The following is a 20,296-nucleotide window of genomic DNA, read 5'->3' as shown; positions in this document are numbered from 1 at the left end:
GTTCCACAGCCCTTGCAAACGTACTCTTTGAATCGGCATGAATGGAAACAATGATCACCCCCACATTGCCAACAAGCCGTTAATGGCCTTGCATTCATCACCCTTGATGGTGGACTCAGACATCTGCGGATGTGTAGCTGCAGGTATGTGTGACCTGCCTTGTATATTACGATTCGAAAACAACATCAATTTGTTCACAGTACTTGTACTTGTGTGCTGAGAGATTTGCTTCGTATTGTCACTGGTGGCAATGAATGCCTGGGCTATCGCTATGGCCTTACTCAAGGGTGGGGTCTCTACAGTCAAAAGTTTGCGAAGTATCGTTTCGTAGCCAATGCTAAGTACGAAAAAGTCTCTGAGCATGTGCTCCAAATGTCCTTCAAATTCGCAATGTCCTGCAAGGCGTCTTAGCTCGGCTACATAACTCGCCACTTCCTGGCCTTCAGACCTTTTGTAGGTGTAGAATCGGTACCTCGCCATCAGGACACTTTCCTTCAGGTTCAAATGCTCTCGGACCAGTGTGCACAAATCATCGTACGATTTCTCCGTGGGTTTCGCGGGAGTGAGCAGATTCTTCATGAGGCCATACGTTGGTGCCCCACAGACAGTGAGGAGGATCGCCCTTCGTTTGGCAGCATTCTCTTCCCCATCTAGCTCGTTGGCCACTAAGTACTGGTCGAGGTGCTCCACAAAAGTTTCCCAATCATCTTCCTCCGAGAATTTCTCCAGGATGCCCACTGTTCTCTGCATCTTTGGGTTCGCTATCGTTACCAGTTGTTATGTATGTAGAAAGAGTCAGACTGAACACTGTGAGCTCAAAGTAAAGTGTGACCGTAGTCTTTTATTGCAGGTCTCCAAAGTGCCTCTCCAACCTGTGAAGCCTCCTCAAATACCTTTGCTCCCAAAGGTATTATGGGATCCCTTGGGACTCCAGGGGATGAACCCTCTAAGTGTACATATATAACACTTGTGTTCTTACAAATGCCAGGAAGGGAAACATAACAAATTCTGAATGAAAAGGCTAATATAAAAGGATAGTAAATTTTCACCTACTTTAGCAGCAAAGTGATATTTTTTTGTGGTCATTTAATCACTGATTCCCAAAACATTAGTCATAAAAATACAATTCTACTATTTATAAATCATATATAGTAACCCATAGAGACCACAGCGCCAGATTGTTTCACACAACTGATAAGCTGATTTTATAAGCAGAAACCAAAACCTGCAAACAGAGTGATGTCCAAGTCAGTAATGACGAATCACTCACCGCTCTTTCGGATAGGTTCAGTGTTGGCAGGTGCAAAGCACGGGTGTGGGACGTCTTCCAGTCCACAGCCATTACATTACCATAGTTATCGGTCAGTGCATTCCAAATCCTGAAGAGAAAACAGATGCATCAACAGAATGACAATGAGGTAAGTGACTGTCCACAATCTGGCAGAAATTCAACTTTGCCTCCAAGCACATAATGTAACCTTCAATCCAATGCAACAATGTCTCGGTCATAATCTTATACAAGTAAACATCTATGTTTAGAACATCTGATGTTCTAAACTTTATCACTGCCTATGTGAACTTCTCCTGACTATATTATGTAACTTTGGGATTTAAATAATATTTGTAGCAAAGAGCTCACAGATAGAAAATATATTCAGATACCAGAGCTCGGATGGTATTATGCCATGTAAGTAGCTCAAATGGGCATTCATAAGCAGCATAATCTAGCAGGCCGGGGCCATTAGAGGGAGCAGCGTGCAGCAGCCCCGCCTGGAAATCGGCGCGGTCCCAGCCTGCAAGACCATCAGCAGGCCGGGGCCATTAGATGGAGCAGCGGACGGCGATGCTACTGCAGGGAGCAGCGCGTGCTGCTGCAGGAGGGCGATGACTGATTGCAGTGTGGGCAGGTGCGGCGAGGTCGGGATGAAGGAGCGGCAAGAGTTCGTAGAGGGATGTGATCGGGGCCCAGGAGAGGCGAAGGTTCGGGGCCCAGAAGAGGCGAGGGCCCAGGGGCAGCACGGGCCAGCCCACACTGCAATGTGTGTGTGCACTAGGTCCGTGCAGCAGAGCTGGTCTCCAGTCGTCTTGGTTAATCTTTGCCACTGGACCAAGACCTAGCTCTGTCAAGCCCGCGTGGTGGCTGGGGTGCAACGGCCACCACGTTAAAAAAATCCATGCACAGGCATCTTCCACACTTCAGGATGTAGTTCAGGATCCGGAATATGATTGAAACACCTGTGAACTCATCCATTTTTGGTATGGAAGCAAGTCATCCTCGTTTCGAGGGACTGCCTATGATGATGATGATGATGATGATGAAGAACCTGGATCTGCAGCCACAACGCCCAAAGGCTCATTACCTTGCTCCTATTTGATCAGGTAGTAAGGGATACCAAGCAGAGCAACATACTTTTTCACAAAACAAGTGAGAAACCTTGGTATAGTTTACCTTACACAGCCTCCTCCATGAAGGAATGGTGTATGGCAAAGGGATGGGGAAAGAGTACCATTTGCTCAAAATCTCATAAGTATTGACTGTGCAAAAGTTAATACTTGGCGTAAAATTTGCAGGACAAATCTTGGCGAAGGAATTACACTAACAAAAGCAGTTCAAAGTGGACAGTGAAAACAGTACAGATGCAACGTCCAAAATCCGGAGTTACAGAATCCGGACCAATCCATGGCGGGGTCGTCCGGAAACCAGAAAATGTTCCGAAATCCGAACTCCCCTGCCTTGGCCCAACCTCCCTCAGCTTCCGGCCGCCCAACGTCCCCCCTCTGGCCAACCCGACCTCCGGTGGCCCTACTTCCCCCCCCCTCTCGACCGACCCCCCGCCCCACCCCCTACCCTACCTATCTCGGCCCAGGCAAAGATGTTCTGAAATCCAGAAATACCCGGAAACCGGAACGGCCTTGAGGTTTCCGGATTTCAGACATCACACTGTGTTAACAATGGTTAGTACAGGTTGGACCTCCCTTATCCGGCACCATCCCTCGTCCGGCATGATTCCTACAGTCGGGGCCACATGCGCAGAACGCGGCTGAGCTCCACCCCGACTTTGGGCCCGCGCCGACACTCAGCTCGCCGGCGGCCGTGCCGACACTCGGTCCACGCCGACACTTCCTTCGCGGCCTGCCGACACTTCCTTCGCGGCCTGCCCAACCTCGGGCTGCCTCCCCCCACCCCCTCCCTCCTCCTCCCCCCCCCCCCACTCGGGCCACTGACCTCCCCATATCCGGCAAAATCCCTTATCCGGCACAGGCCAGGTCCCGAGGATGGCGGATAAGGGAGGGTCAACCTATACAAGAAAATCACTCGCAGGCAGAAAGACCAACTAATGTAACATGGTAACTATGTTGTCTCACTAGTACTTATTGTACATCAACATAGTATCATAATTATAAGCATTATGGAGTGGTCAAAGCAGCAACTGATTTGTACAGTATGGTTCTTTCTATTCCAACCAGAATGCAACATTACGAAGGGATTATTGCAATCTTTAGAGTACATGAGAATTAGGAGCAGGAGTAGGCCATTCAGTACAATCATGGCTGATCTTCTACCTCAACTCCACCTTCCTGCACTGTCCCCATATCCCTTGATTCCCTTAATATTCAAAAATCTATCGACCTGTCTTGAATATACTCAAAGACGAAGCCTCCACAGCCCTCCGGGATAGAGAATTCCAAATATTCACCACCCTCTCCGTGAAGAAATTTCTCCTCATCTTAGTCCCAAATGGCCAATCCCTTATTTTGAGACTGTGACCCCTGGTTCTAGACTCCCTAGCCAGAGGAAACATCCTCCCTGCATCTACCCTGTCAAGCCCTGTAAGAATTTTGAATATTTCAATGACATCACCTCTCATTCTTCTAAACTCTCGAAAATATAAGCCTAATCTACTCAATCTCTCCTCATAGGACAATACCCCCGCCTCCCCCAAATCCCAGCAATCAGTCTGGTGAAACTTTGTTGCACTCCCTCTTATGGCAAGTAAATCCTTCCTTAGGTAAGGTGATCAAAAATGTACAAAATACTCCAGTAGTCTCACCAGGGCCCTATATAATTGCAATAAGATATCTTTACTCTTATACTCAAATCTTTTTGTAATAAAGGCCAATGTACCATTTGCTTTCTTAATTGCTTGCTGTACCTGCATGTTAACTTTCAGTGATTTATGCACAAGGACACCCAGGTCCCTCTGAATACCAACATTTCCCAATCTCTCACCATTTAAAAAATACTCTGCTTTTCTATTTTTCCCACCAAAGTGGATAACTTCACATTTCTCCACATTATATTCCATTTGCCATGTTCTTGCCCAATCACTTAGCCTGTCTATATCCTCTTGAAGCCTCTTTTGCATCCTCCTCACAACTTACATTCCCACCTAGCTTTATATCAGCAAACTTGGATATATTACATTTGGTCCCCTCATCCAAATCGTTGATATATATTGTGAATAGCTGAGGCCCAAGCACCGATCCTTGCAGCACCCCACTAGTTACAGCCTGCCAACCCGAAAATGACCCGTTTATTCCTACTCTCTGTTATCTGTCCGTTAACCAATCCTCGATCCATGCGAGTATATTACGCCCAAACCCATGAGCCCTAATTTTGTTTAATAACCTCTTATGTGGCACCTTATCAAATGCCTTCAGAGCAAAATAGAATAGTCAGAAAAATCAATTACATCCTGGATTTTATTGAAAAAAAATGAATGTGAAATAATTTAGGCAGCAAATAGTAAACTGTCAAAGCAACTTGTAATTCAACATGAAATTTTAAAAATACAATTCCTTTTTAACCATCTGAGGCTATCTTCAATGCTGCTTGATTAAGTCTGACATTTTGAAAGCAGCACATCAGGGATACCATTATACTGTATCTCAGTTGCATGGAGTAATTGACAAGAATTTACTCGGGGTAGTAAATGATAGCACTCTAAAATTCAAATGACCAAATTGTGAACAGAAAGTTACAGATAAAGCATCCATATTTAACAAGCACTAATGAGTTAAAGTGAATGCATAAACTCACTATTAACATTTTAGCATGATTATGAAAGCCATCTTAAAAATTAGCCACCTCCCTATGGGCTAGAATTTTCCTAACCTGTTTTTCTGGCGTCCTCACTCGTGATGCGCTGCTTTTGTTCCCTCCAAGCACACCAAAAAATGACCTCCGTATTCTGGCCGCTCCCCAGCCTCTCCTCGGTCGTGGCGCAGTGTGGCCCAATGGATTTGGGGCGGAGCCAGGTCCCGGTGCTGAAAACAGTGCTTGGACCTCTGCACATGCGCGCTAGAGTCTGCGCGCATGTGCAGTAGCTCCTGGCAGGCCGTTTCTGTGTGGGAGGGACCCGAAGCACGCCGTCACTAGCCCTGGCCAAATGGGCTCCCTTATCGGCGACCAGAGTGTGCTCTGCAGGCTATGTCATCTGATTGTTTTCTTCCCTTCATGTCAAAAGATGATTTGATTCCTGTCAGCCTTGGATTAGGAGATTTACAAATTAGAAACACTAAGAAAATCAAGATGGAACTTTGGCCTGGGAGGAGCCCATGGTGATGGTTCTTGTATCCACCAGTGGCGACGCCTTTGACCAGATTGTAAAACTCCTGAAGTGTTTCTGGGGGTCTGAGTTTGTAACTCTCGACCAGATGAACCGGGGATTCATGCGGGTGTTTGATGCCATGCTGGACATCAGTCTAGACGTGCTTCGCAAGAGGGTACTTCCACCTCCCCCCCCCCACCCCTCCTCTCCTCTCTTCTCCCCTCCCTCTCCTCTCCTCTCTCTCCCCTCTCTCCTCTCCTCTCTCTCTCTCTCTCTCTCCCCCCCCTCCTCTCTCTCTCTCTCCCCCCCTCTCCTCTCCTCTCTTCCCCACCTCTCCTCTCCTCCCCCATCTCTCCTCTCCTCCCCCACCTCTCCTCTCCTCCCCCACCTCTCCTCTCCTCTCTCTCCCACTTCTCCTCCCACCTCTCCTCTCCTCCCCCACCTCTCCTCTCCTCTCTCCCACACCTCTCCTCTCCTCCCACACCTCTCCTCTCCTCTCTCCCACACCTCTCCTCTCCTCCTACACCTCTCTCCCCTCTCCTCTCCTCTCCTCCCCCACCTCGCCTCTCCTCTCCTCTCTCCCCCCCTCTCCTCTCCTCTCTCCCCCCCTCTCCTCCCCCACCTCTCCTCCCCCACCTCTCCTCTCCTCTCCTCCCCTACCCCTCCTCTCCCCCACCTCTCCTCCCCTACCCCTCCTCTTCTCCCCCACCACTCCTCTCCTCTCTCCCCCTCTCCTCTCCTCCCCCACCTCTCCTCTCCCCCCCCACCTCTCCTCTCCTTTCCTCCCCCACCTCTCCTCTCCTCCCCCACCCCTCCTCTCCGCTCCTCCCCATCCCTCCTCTCTCCTCCCCCTCTCCTCTCTCTCCCCCCTCCTCTTCTCTCCCCCCTCCTCTCCCTCTCCTCTCCCCCCCCTCTCCTCTCTTCCCCTCCTCTCCTCTCCTCTCTTCCCCACCTCTCCTCTCTTCCCCACCTCTCCTCTCCTTTCCTCTCTTCCCCTCCTCTCCTCTCCTTTCCTCTCTTCCCCTCCTCTCCTCTCCTCTCTTCCCTTCCTCCCATCCTCGCCCTGGCCGAATGGACTCTCTCATTGGCGGCCCGCTGCATTCCCCAAGGTAGGACTTCTATTTTTTATTTGTTATTTACGGATCGATTTTGGTGCTTTAGGTGCAGGGTTCCTTCTATTTTTTTTATTTTTTATTTATTGATTGCTTATTACTTTGGTCTCAGTGCTTTAGGGGCAGGGTTCCTTATATTTTATTTGTTAATTAATTGCTTATTACTTTTTGTGCTTTGTTTGGTGCTTGGTGGTCTTTCTGTGCAGACAAAAGTGGACACATACGCTGCCCTAAGTTAGTTTAGTACAACTTTTTTCTGGCCAAATTGGCATAAATGGTGTAAGTGGCTGGGAACGCACCCTTTTGAAAAAAAATGACCGTACAAAAAACCTAACTAACTCACTTACACTGGCGCAAATTAAATGACCATATTTGCAACTAAAAAGATAGACCAGAAAAATCAAGTTACATCAAAAAAAGTGCAACTGATAGGGAAGTTTGGGCCCTGTGAAACCTTGAAAACACAAACTTTCACCACTTGCAGAATCATTTAGTGTAACAAGACATTGAATTCTCACCACGCGGTTACTTTCTTATTCCCTCCCCCCTGTTTAGCTCTACAGAAACATATTGCCATACAGTTGATACTTCCTGGGTCAGTCAAGGGAGAGAGAGAGAGAGAACACACAAGGGAGGGGGAGCGAGACAGTGCTACAGACCAGGACAACACCAATGCGATCAGGCTCATGCCAACCCACACCTTCACTGTTGACCGACCTTCAAGAATCTACCAGACCTCTTTCCTCTACCATATTTTCCTACTGTTTTAATTTTTGTTCTTTTTCCGATCATTGGTTCATGTTTGATATGTTTTCCCAATTGGCTTTCTTGTTACCTCTTTGTGCATCAGTCACAAGACTTTCAATATATTAAAGATATTTACAAACTGGAGAAAACATCCACATACTGCCTTCTTCACCAAGATTAATCAGATCCCATGGGCATTCAAAAGGTTTGCAACAATGGATATGTCGCCGAGCTGAATCCTGGCACTCTATCAACATCAAAGGTACATAATTAAGCAGTTGCAGAAAAGAAGGTTGAGTAACCGGTAAGGATTGATGGCAATGACAAAAACTCTCATAGGACATCAGCAAGAACCATTTCAAACACAACATCAAAAAAAATAGTCAGATTGCTCAGCATTGCAGCCTTTTAAGTGTTAATATTTGGGTGCTAAAATTTACAATGTTCTTAGCAAAGTTTAGGGAGGCAGTAGATTTCAAAAACAGAATAGCAGTATCTTAAAGCTATGAGTTTTCTCATCTGTGTCAAAACACTATCAGAAATGCTTATCAATTTCAGTTAATTTCACACTTGGACAATATGAACACTGCTTTGGATTATCTTTCAATCATCAGGTCTCATATGCAAGGTGTGAATTTGCAATTCGTCCCAACTCAAATTCCACTGCAATTTACACTAAAGTAGCCTGCCAGACAGAAAAAGCACACCAAACATTACTTTGGGCTCAATTTTCCCCAGTGATTTGCGCTGTTTTTTTGAGCAGACTGCTTTTTTTGGCCTAAGTTAAAAAAAACAGTTTCCCCAATCAATTTGCACCAGCGTAACTCAGTTACAGTGTTTTTAGGTAAGTTTTTTTTTCAGCTGAAGGGGACATAACCTGTCACCCGAGCTAATTCTGGCCAGTTAGACAAGTTTGGCCAGCTGAAAGTTACACCAGTTCTGCTTAGGCCAGCGTATGTGGCCTCTGCAGAAAAACCTTCCGGAGAGTTAAAGAAATCAGCGCAGGTAAAGAAATTGGCGTAAGCAAGTGCAGCAGATGCCCGGACTACAGAAGCAGGAAAGGTAAGAGAGAGGGGGGGGGGAGAAAGCCTTTCGGGTGTAGTTAGGTACAGGGACCGGGAGGGAGGAGGCCATTTGACCTGGGATAGGGGAAGGGGAGCGGACCGGGAGGCCACTCGGCCTGAGCTAGGGGCGGGACCGGCAAGGCACTCGGGGCTGGGGGTGGGGGAGGGGTGGGAGCGGGACCAGCAAGGTACTCGGGGCCAGGGTCAGGCGGGGGAACGGACTGGCAAGCCCTTCAGCCAGGGTTAGGGGTGGGGGTTTGGGACCGGCAAGGCACTCGGGGCTGGGGAGGGGGGGGGGAGCTGGACTGGCACGGCAAGGAGCTCGAAGCGGGCTAGGGATGCAGACAGGGCTAGGGCGAGGGAGCGGCACCGGTTTTAATGATTGGAGGTAAGTTGCTGCAATATATTTTAATGTGCTTTTAGGTTGATGCAATGTGTTTTAGTGTGTTGGGAGCTGGCTGTATGTTTCACTCTGCAGCCTCAGCTCGCATTGTTCCCTGGTTACTGTGGCAACCCAATCTTTTTGACACAGATCAAGGCTCTACCCCCAAAACTAAAGGACAGGTTAGGCTGCGACAAAATAAAGAAATCCAACGGGGAAACATAAAATTTTTTTTGCCGTACTTGGGGCCCCAAAAAAAACGGGCGTAACTCTTCAAGACAGAAAGGAGATGAGGAAAAGTGTAGGGCAGAGAAACCCAAGGCAAAGAACAAAAAGGGCCACTGTACAGCAAAATTCTAAAAGGACAAAGGGTGTTAATAAAACAAGCCTGAAGGCTTTGTGTCTTAATGCAAGGAGTATCCGCAATAAGGTGGATGAATTAATTGTGCAAATAGATGTTAACAAATATGATGTGATTGGGATTACGGAGACGTGGCTCCAGGATGATCAGGGCTGGGAACTCAACATTCAGGGGTATTCAACATTCAGGAAGGATAGAATAAAAGGAAAAGGAGGTGGGGTAGCATTGCTGGTTAAAGAGGAGATTAATGCAATAGTTAGGAAAGACATTAGCTTGGATGATGTGGAATCTATATGGGTAGAGCTGCAGAACACCAAAGGGCAAAAAACGTTAGTAGGAGTTGTGTACAGACCTCCAAACAGTAGTAGGGATGTTGGGGAGGGCATCAAACAGGAAATTAGGGGTGCATGCAATAAAGGTGTAGCAGTTATAATGGGTGACTTTAATATGCACATAGATTGGGCTAGCCAAACTGGAAGCAATACGGTGGAGGAGGATTTCCTGGAGTGCATAAGGGATGGTTTTCTAGACCAATATGTTGAGGAACCAACTAGGGGGGAGGCCATCTTAGACTGGGTGTTGTGTAATGAGAGAGGATTAATTAGCAATCTCATTGTGCGAGGCCCCTTGGGGAAGAGTGACCATAATATGGTGGAATTCTGCATTAGGATGGAGAATGAAACAGTAATTTCAGAGACCATGGTCCAGAACTTAAAGAAGGGTAACTTTGAAGGTATGAGGCGTGAATTGGCTAGGATAGATTGGCGAATGATACTTAGGGGGTTGACTGTGGATGGGCAATGGCAGACATTTAGAGACCGCATGGATGAAGTACAACAATTGTACATTCCTGTCTGGCGTAAAAATAAAAAGGGGAAGGTGGCTCAACCGTGGCTATCTAGGGAAATCAGGGATAGTATTAAAGCCAAGGAAGTGGCATACAAATTGGCCAGAAATAGCAGCGAACCTGGGGACTGGGAGAAATTTAGAACTCAGCAGAGGAGGACAAAGGGTTTGATTAGGACAGGGAAAATGGAGTACGAGAAGAAGCTTGCAGGGAACATTAAGGCGGATTGCAAAAGTTTCTATAGGTATGTAAAGAGAAAAAGGTTGGTGAAGACAAACGTAGGTCCCCTGCAGTCAGAATCAGGGGAAGTCATAACGGGGAACAAAGAAATGGCGGATCAATTGAACAAGTACTTTGGTTCGGTATTCACTAAGGAGGATACAAACAACCTTCCGGATATAAAAGGGGTCAGAGGGTCTAGTAAGGAAGAGGAACTGAGGGAAATCTTTATTAGTCGGGAAATTGTGTTGGGGAAATTGATGGGATTGAAGGCCGATAAATCCCCAGGGCCTGATGGCCTGCATCCTAGAGTACTTAAGGAGGTGGCCTTGGAAATAGCGGATGCATTGACAGTCATTTTCCAACATTCCATTGACTCTGGATCAGTTCCTATGGAGTGGAGGGTAGCCAATGTAACCCCACTTTTTAAAAAAGGAGGGAGAGAGAAAACAGGGAATTATAGACCGGTCAGCCTGACCTCAGTAGTGGGTAAAATGATGGAATCAATTATTAAGGATGTCATAGCAGTGCATCTGGAAAATGGTGACATGATAGGTCGAAGTCAGCATGGATTTGTGAAAGGGAAATCATGCTTGACAAATCTTCTGGAATTTTTTGAGGATGTTTCCAGTAAAGTGGACAAAGGAGAACCAGTTGATGTGGTATATTTGGACTTTCAGAAGGCTTTCGACAAGGTCCCACACAAGAGATTAATGTGCAAAGTTAAAGCACATGGGATTGGGGGTAGTGTGCTGACGTGGATTGAGAACTGGTTGTCAGACAGGAAGCAAAGAGTAGGAGTAAACGGGTACTTTTCAGAATGGCAGGCAGTGACTAGTGGAGTGCCGCAAGGTTCTGTGCTGGGGCCCCAGCTGTTTACATTGTACATTAATGATTTAGACGAGGGGATTAAATGCAGTATCTCCAAATTTGCGGATGATACTAAGTTGGGTGGCAGTGTGAGCTGCGAGGAGGATGCTATTAGGCTGCAGAGTGACTTGGATAGGTTAGGTGAGTGGGCAAATGCATGGCAGATGAAGTATAATGTGGATAAATGTGAGGTTATCCACTTTGGTGGTAAAAACAGAGAGACAGACTATTATCTGAATGGTGACAGATTAGGAAAAGGGAAGGTGCAACGAGACCTGGGTGTCATGGTACATCAGTCATTGAAGGTTGGCATGCAGGTACAGCAGGCGGTTAAGAAAGCAAATGGCATGTTGGCCTTCATAGCGAGGGGATTTGAATACAGGGGCAGGGAGGTGTTGCTACAGTTGTACAGGGCCTTGGTGAGGCCACACCTGGAGTATTGTGTACAGTTTTGGTCTCCTAACTTGAGGAAGGACATTCTTGCTATTGAGGGAGTGCAGCGAAGGTTCACCAGACTGATTCCCGGGATGGCGGGACTGACCTATCAAGAAAGATTGGATCAATTGGGCTTGTATTCACTGGAGTTCAGAAGAATGAGAGGGGACCTCATAGAAACGTTTAAAATTCTGACGGGTTTAGACAGGTTAGATGCAGAAAGAATGTTCCCAATGTTGGGGAGGTCCAGAACCAGGGGTCACAGTCTGAGGATAAGGGGTAAGCCATTTAGGACCGAGATGAGGAGAAACTTCTTCACCCAGAGAGTGGTGAACCTGTGGAATTCTCTACCACAGAAAGTAGTTGAGGCCAATTCACTAAATATATTCAAAAGGGAGTTAGATGAAGTCCTTACTACTCGGGGGATCAAGGGTTATGGCGAGAAAGCAGGAAGGGGGTACTGAAGTTTCATGTTCAGCCATGAACTCATTGAATGGCGGTGCAGGCTAGAAGGGCTGAATGGCCTGCTCCTGCACCTATTTTCTATGTTTCTATGTTTCTAAGTACACCCAAAAAAGTTTTGAGGAAAATTGAGCCCAGTGTTTCTCCGTGCATCATTTTTTTTTTGCAGGCTCCCCTAAAGGATAAATGCACTACGCAAGTGATATTGAGTCCTAAATATCAGGACAGTGGTGGGGGATGTTACAGTTGACCTCAACAGCAAAATGCACAGTGATTGTTAAATAGTGGGAAAGTTGCTTTATAGGGACAATGATTTGCAACTACAATTCCTCATACAGCAATTTTCTGATGCTGCCTATGACTCGTGGGAGAGCTGCTGTCCAGAAGCTACAATGGGACTGTGAAGAGGGGAAGGGGGGGAAAGTAGCATTACAAAAGGCCAGCTCAACAATGGCAATTTTCTGCCTGAAGGCCTATACAAGAGTTCTCAACACTATTTTCATGGGTCATCACCAAAAGATGGGACTTTTTTTTTCTTGTTCATCCATGTAACAGTGGATGAGTTTATTCAGCTTTTAACTATATTTCAGATATTCTCAGCATAACTCAAAGCAATTTCTGCTGTGGGCTATAATTGCGTAAATCAAAATAAAACCATGGTTTACCATGAACTCTTAGCAGAAGCTTGTTTGCCGTACACTTCATAGTATTACAAATGTACATGCAGAACCTGAGCCTGGCAATGAGCAACTGGAAATGCTGGCTGATTAATATTAATTGCCAACCTCGAAAATTGTGCAGCTCAATTAGCTAGTTAAAAAGTCAAGTAAATGCTCTTAATGATACAACAATGATAATTGCAGAAATTATAAGGAAACATATCTACCTAAAAGCTTTCAGAATGTCAAACCATTCAAAATTAAGCATCAGATGGCAGAACTTGCTTCACTGTTTCAGAAGGTTGTGGATTCATGTCCCTCACCATGGGACCAAGTTTTCACACGCGCCTAGAACGGCGCAGTCCCGACCTGGACGCCCGTTTTTCGCGCCACAAAGTGTGCCTAAAAAAATCCTCGGTATTCTCCACCTACTTGCAGGTCCTCTGGCCCTCGGCGCAGCCAGCACGAGCTGTGCCGGGACCTCTGCACATGCGCGCTACAGTGGGTACGCAAGTGCAGTAGCTCCAGGCGCCGAACTGTGTGGGAGGGGCCCGAAGCACGCAGCCCCTAGCCCTGGCTGAATGGCCTCACTGGGGCTGCGTGAATAAGGCTCCTCCCACGGCCAGCTCCTGCTCCCGCACCCCCCCCCCGACCAGACCCGACACTCGCTCCTCGCCCCCCCCCCACCCCCCTGCCTCCGGACCAGACCCGACACACCCCCCCCCCCCCCCGGACTGACCCGACCCGACCCGCGCTCCTGTTCCCGCTCCCCGCCTCGACCCGACCCGCGCTCCTGTTCCCGCTCCCCGCCTCGACCCGACCCGCGCTCCTGTTCCCGCTCCCCGCCTCCCCGACTGGACCCGATCCGCGCTCCTGTTCCCGCTCCCCGCCTGGACCCGGCCCGACCCGTGCTCCCACCCCCCGACCCGACCCGCCCCCCCACTGGACCCGACCTGACTCCCGCTCCCGGACTGGATCCGACCTGACCTCCCCCCCTTCCCCCTCCCCCTCTCTCTCTCTCTCTCCCCCCCCCTCTCTCTCTCTTCCCCCCCCACCCCTGACCCGACCCAAACCGACCCAACCCAACACCACCTACCTGTAAATCTGGTGCTGGGGACGGGCCCTGCCCGAAGTCTCGGGCTGGCCCATTCAGCCTTCGGTCCCGAAAGGCCTGCCTGAAGCACTTTCACACAGGTAGGAAGATGGTTTATTTAATCTTTTCTTTGCTTATAAATGTTTATTCAGGTTGGATTTATTTGTATAATATTTGTATAAGTATAAATAAGGATTTATTATAGAATTTAATGACTTCCCTTCCCAACCCCCCACCTCGTTCTGGACGCCTAATTTGTAACCTGCGCCTGATTTTTTAATGTGTAGAACAGGTTTTTTCAGTTCTACAAAAATCTTCACTTGCTCCATTCTACTTTAGTTTGGAGTACATTTTCACTGTGGAAACTTTCAAATCAGGCGTCAGTGGCTGGACACGCCCCCTTTTGAAGAAAAAATTCTCTTCCAAAGTAGAACTGTTCTACCTGACTAGAACTGCAGAAAAAGATTAACGATTTGACACGAGTTGTCATTGTTAAGATCCCATCTCACAAACATACTTCTCAGTAACTGCACTACCACCAGCATACTAACCTCAGCACATTTTATCCACTATCTAACTACACACTGGCATTCATACAACCCACACTATTGCATCCTTCAAACGCACTACTCATACCTGAGACACCTCTCACAGCTCTTCAACCATGTGATGCATCACTCACACACACAAACACACTTGCCAATTCACAATCACCACTCTTTCTCTTCCAGGACAAGGTAGCACATAACAGGCGTCAGCAGGACCTGATCGGGGGAGGGGAAGCCTGACTACTTGAGGTCACTCCCCTTGAGAAGGCAGTGCTGGCGGTGATTGGGAGGGGAGTGGTACACACCGTGGCTACAGGCAGAGCAAGAGTCATCTTGCCTGGAGGTATGTGACCACTCCAGATTCTTTACATAGCCACAACTATTCCTGATTCCAAATATCCACAACTATTCCTGATCCCCAATCCCCCAAACCTATCCTCACTCACAACAATAACAACAACTTGTATTTATATAGCACCTTTAACGTAGTGAAACATCCCAAGGCGCTTCCCAGGAGTATTATGAGATATAAAATTTGACACCGAACTCCATAAGATGAGGTATGTCTTAAGGAGCGTCTTGAAGGAGGAAAGAGAGGTAGCGAGGCGGAGAGGTTTAGGCAGGAAATTCCAGAGCTTAGGGCCTAGGCAACAGACCAATGGTTGAGCGATTATAATCAGGGATGCTCAAGAGGGCAGAATTAGAGGAGCGCAGACATCTCAGGAGGGTAGTGGGGCTGGAGGAGATTACAGAGATAGGAAGGGGCGAGGGCACGAAGGGATTTGAAAATAAGGATGAGAATTTTGAAATTGAGGAGTGGCTTTACCAGAAGCCAATGTAGGTCAGCGAGCACAGGGGTGATGGATGACAGGACTTGGTGCGAGTTAGGACACAGGCAGCCGAGTTTTGGATCATCTCTTGTTCCACAAGCTCCATATGGTCTCATCACACACATCCTCCTATAGAGGCCATATGCTCTGCACCCTGACCCTTCTAGCTTTGCAGGCTTCCAGACGCAAGATCCACCTCGCCCCACCGGAGCTCAGAGACTGGCACAACACGGAACTTATAGGCGAGTGTAGAACAGAGCAAAATGCAGTATTTTTCCCCACTCCATCTGTAACTGGAGGGCATTGCAGAGATCTTATCATTTATACTACAGTAACAAAACACTGTTGGAGCCTAGTAAAATAAGTTGGCTATTAAAAATAGAATGTAGCATCAACTCCTCAAGGTGTCAATCATAAATCATGTGCCACATTTTCTCTAATCACGTAGAACGGTTTTTGTAAACGTAGTATTTGTAAACACCAACAGTTTACAATAGGAAAGCAACCTCTTAACCGAATGGAATTTGCACCTTTGCATTTAAAGCAGACAGTGTTAGTCATGTTAATCCACTGAAAATAGAATTTCCTGAGACATCTGTGCAGAATTGGCAGGTCAATGATAGTGCAGTTTCAAGTTCCTGACGCAATAAAACATAATTGGCAAATTCTACGCTGCTCAACACTATAGGGAGCAGTCTCCATCCGACTAATATTCTAATTCTTTTGTTTCATCTTGCAGAGAAATCTGATCTCTCCTGGATTCCCCCGACTCCCTCACACACACGGAAAATACTTTGGATTCAGATTTGCAAATTGAATAAATGCAAAATCATGTGAAACATTTATGAAAAGACATTATTAATGCAATCAGCATATGTTAGTGCCAACAGCAACTTGAAGCAATACTTGCAAAAAAATTAAACAACGCTTATTTGGCAACACTGCGTAGTATTTGTAGTAAATAAAATCATGCTTTGCTTGAGTGCCTTTAAAAATAAATGGAATTAGGCTTATGGTGACACTAATTTTAAATCGATATTAGACACCTGATACAGGTTTTATTCCCAGAGCTGCGCAATACACCCCATGTATACTTCTGGATTGAACAGCACAGATAAACTGAGGCAGCAGCCCAGTGTTTACATCGCTTGCTTTGGCACTGCTGTCTCTGGAGTCACTGAGGAAAGCCACCTCTTTAGATGCGTGTGCAGAGACAATGGTATTTACCATACTGTCGCCGCAAGCATGCAGAAAACAAGAGCGTGCGGCAAATCAGTCCCACCCACCCTTTCCTTCAACGACTTTCTGTCCCACCTGTGACAGAGACTATGGGCCCAAGTTTCGGCCACAGTTGCTCCTGATATCTTAGAAATTCAAATTCTCGGCATTTAGTTTGCTCCAGTTCTAGTCAGTTAGAACAGTTTCATTTTGGAACAGAATTTCTTTTTCAAAAGGGGGCATGTCCGCCCACTTACGCCTGTTTTCAAAGTTTCGGCAGTGAAAACTTACTCCAAACTAACTTAGAATGGAGTAAGTGAAGATTTTTGTACGCTCGAAAAAACCTTGTCTACACTTTAGAAAATCAGGCGTAGGTTACAAATCAGGCGTAAGGAATGGGTGGGGGGGCTTTAAAGGAAAGTTTACAAACATTAAACACTTCAGTTTTACAAATAAAGAGCCACCATCAATAATAAATGATAAAAACATCAATAAATCAACCAATAAATCAATCAAAAAAAAATTAATAAGAAAGAATTTTTTAAAAAATCAATAAATAAAACATTTTCTACTTACCGACTGCAGCACCGGGAGCCCTCCCACTGCGTGCTGGGATGCCCCCCCCCGCCAGTGTGTCTCTGTCAGTGTCTCTATCTCTCTGTCTGTCTGTGGGTGTCTCTCACTCTCTGTCCGTCAGTGTCTGTGTTTCTGACAGCGTGGGGAGGGGGAGGAGGGGGGTAGAGGGAGAGGGGGGGGGCAGGGGGAGGGGAGGAAGGGAGGGAAGGGGGAGGGATGGGGGAGAAGGGGGAGAGAATGGGGGGGAGGTGAAGGGGGGAGGAGAAGGGGAAGGGGGGGAGGAGGGGAAGGGGGTGGAGGAGATGGGGAAGGGGGGAGGAGGGGAAGGGGGGGAGGAGGAGAAGGAGAAGGGGAAGGGGGGGAGGAGGAGAAGGGAGGGGGGAGAGGAGGAGAAGGGAAGGGGGAGAGGAGGAGAAGGGGAAGGGGGGAGGAGGAGAAGGGGAGGGGGGGGAGGAGAAGGGGGGAGGAGGAGAAGGGGAAGCGGGGGAGGAGAAGGGGAAGGGGAGGGGGGGAGGAGAAGGGGAGGAGAAGGGGAGGGGGGGAGGAGAAGGGGAAGGGGAAGGAGGAGAAGGGGGAAGGAGGAGAAGGAGAAAGGGGGGAGGAGAAGGGGAAAGGGGGGGAGGAAGAGAAGGGGAAAGGGGGAGGAGAGGAGAAGGGAAAAGAGAAGAGGGGGAGAAGGGGAAGGAGATAAGGGGGAAAGGAGAAGGGGGGAAAGGAGAAGGGGGGGAAAGGAGAAGGGGGGAAAAGGAGAAGGGGGGGAAAAGGAGAAGGGGGGAAAAGGAGAAGGGGGGGAAGGAGAAGGGGGAAAGGAGAAGGGGGGAAGGGAAAGGAGAAGGGGGGAAGGAGAAGGGGGAGGGAGGCTGAACGGGCCGGGCCCAAGAATTCGGGCAGGGCCCGTCCCCAGCACCAGATTTACAGGTAGGTGGCATTGGGTCGGGTCCGGGGTCGGGTGGGAGGGAGCGCGGATCGGGTCGGTGGGGGGGCAGAGGGAGGTCGGGTCAGGTCTGTTCGGGTTGCCGGGGGGGGGGGGGGGGAAGAGAGGGGCAGAGGGAGGTCGGGTCGGGTCGTGTCGGGGGTGGGGGGAGGGAGGTCAGGTTGGGTCGGGTCCGGTCCAGGTGGGGGCGTCGGGAGCGCGGGTCGGGTCGGGGGGGTGGTGGGAGGGAGGGAGAGGGAGGTCAGGTCGGGTGGGGGTGTGGGTCCAGTCCAGGGGCAGGGGGAAGTGGGAGTCGAGTCGGGTCGGGAAGAAGCAAGAGCTGGGCGTGGGAGGCAGCCTTATGCACGCAGCCCCAGTGAGGCCATTCGGCCAGGGGGCTGCGTGCTTCGGGCCCCTCCCACACAGTTTTGGACGCCTAGAGCTGCTGCACATGCGCGCCCACTGTAGCGTGCATGTGCAGAGGTCCCAGCACTGTTTTCAGTGCAGGGACCTAGCTCCGCCCCCTACAGCTCGTGCTGCGCCGCGCCCGGCTCCAGAGGACCAGCAGGGAGCCGGAAAATCTGTAAGTTTTTTTTAGGCGCACTTTGTGGCGCGAAAAACGGGCGTCCAGGTCAGCGCGGCCCGAAACTTGGGTCCCAAAATTCTCTTTTGGACTGTTCAGTCACCCAAGAACTCAATTTTAGAGTGGAAGCAAGTCTTCCTCAAATTCGAGGGACTGCCTATGATGATGATTTACCGTACAACAGTAACCAAAATCAAGATTCCATTTGAACTAAGCAGGAAGATAAATGAAAAATAAATCTACAGTGGTGCAATTTAAATAACATTTGCCTTTATTTGATCACAAGTTTATAAAGCTCCCTTCTTACAGAGTCAGTGGGTATTGTACCAATCAACAACCTTTCACAGTGAATGATGTGGGTCATTTTTTTTGTATTCATTCTCGGGATGTGGGCATTGCTGACGAGGCCAGCAGTTATTGCCCATCCCTAGTTGCTCTGAGATGGTGGTGGTGGGCCTGCTTCTTGAACCACTGGAGTCCATAGCGGTTTGGTGCATCCGAGTGGCTTGCTAGGCCACTTCAGAGGGCAGTTAAGAGTCAACGACATTGGTGTGGGGCTGGACTCACATATAGGTCAGACCAGGTAAGGGCATCAGGTTTCCTTCCCTAAAATAAGTTTGTGAACCCGTTGTGTTTTTAATGACAATCCAACAGTTTTGTGGTTATTTTTAAACTGATATCAGCTTTTTTTATTTCCAGATTAAAAAAAAACATTTTATAAATCAAATTCAAGTTTTCAAACTCATGGTCTCTAGATTATTAGTCCAGGCTGCTAACATAACCACTACACTACCATACCCACCATCAACAAATATACTTAACCCCCTTCCTGAAGTGAGTCACTTCAGTGGCCTAAGGATTCCTATGCACAGAAAGGGTTTATATTTGAAAAATGTAAACAAAACTAATATTTGTGAAATTCAAGTCCAGTCTGGTTTCAACTAATAATGGAAGACAGTCACAATAATAAGATCTTTCACAGACTGTTCATAAAGAAAGTGGGTTGTGATTTTGATCTCTTACTTAATTAGAGTTTATCCTTCACATTTCAGAGCTTCATATGTAGGTGGATCATTTTTGGCCTTCCACTGCTCACCTGCTCCCTTCCTCATTATTTTTTTGTCATGTTTTTCAGCGTTTGCTCCATTCATCTTTTATTTCTCTCGGTCACTCTTGTTGCTATTTCTTCAAGGATTAAGTAGTAAATAACTGTGGACAAGATCAAGACCAACTGTGTTTTGCCTCCCCCTTACTATGACGGAATAGCTTAACAACCTTAATTGCCCAGGCTGACACATATGTAATAGCAGCTTGGATGAGGTACTGGAGGATGCCGAGTAGTCAGGGAATTGTATCTCAGGAAGGAACCAACACATTTAGAAAAAGGAGGGATAGGTTGGAGAGGAAAATATCACAAGGGGAAAAGATTATTGCAATAGTTACACCAATTCAATATCAAATTGAGCTGCTGTAAGCTCCTCCCCAATTAAAACTAGAACTGGTGTTTGTCCCATGTAAACAAGAACAACTGAACTTGCATTTATATATCATTTTATCAGGACATGCCAAAGTGCTTCACAACCACTGGATTATTTGTGAAGTGTAGCCATGTAGATGTAGACAACAAGGCAGCCAATCTGTATACAAAGATCCCACAAACAGCAAATGAGGTGAATGAGCAGTTAATCTGCCTTTGGTTGATTGGCATTGGTTAAAGGAGGAATGTTGGCTGGCAATGAGAAGAGTTCCTCTTCTTTGAATAATGATACTGATTTTTTTACATCCACCTGAAGAGACAGCTGAGGCTCAGTTTAACATCTCATCT

General features: G+C 47.6%; 1 protein-coding gene across 1 annotated transcript in view; it reads right to left on the bottom strand.

Annotated features, from left to right (window-relative positions):
• Positions 1 to 20,296, bottom strand: part of LOC139273871 (fasciculation and elongation protein zeta-2-like) — a 276,060-nt gene that overhangs the window by 153,231 nt on the left and 102,533 nt on the right. The window contains exon 2 of the mRNA XM_070890947.1: positions 1,226 to 1,379. Within this exon, the coding sequence (XP_070747048.1) occupies positions 1,226 to 1,379 (154 nt within the window). The remainder of the gene's footprint in view (positions 1 to 1,225; positions 1,380 to 20,296) is intronic.

Source organism: Pristiophorus japonicus, chromosome 9 (genome assembly GCF_044704955.1).
Source record: "Pristiophorus japonicus isolate sPriJap1 chromosome 9, sPriJap1.hap1, whole genome shotgun sequence".
Taxonomy (NCBI): domain Eukaryota; kingdom Metazoa; phylum Chordata; class Chondrichthyes; family Pristiophoridae; genus Pristiophorus; species Pristiophorus japonicus.
This window is presented reverse-complemented; position numbering and strand designations above follow the sequence as displayed.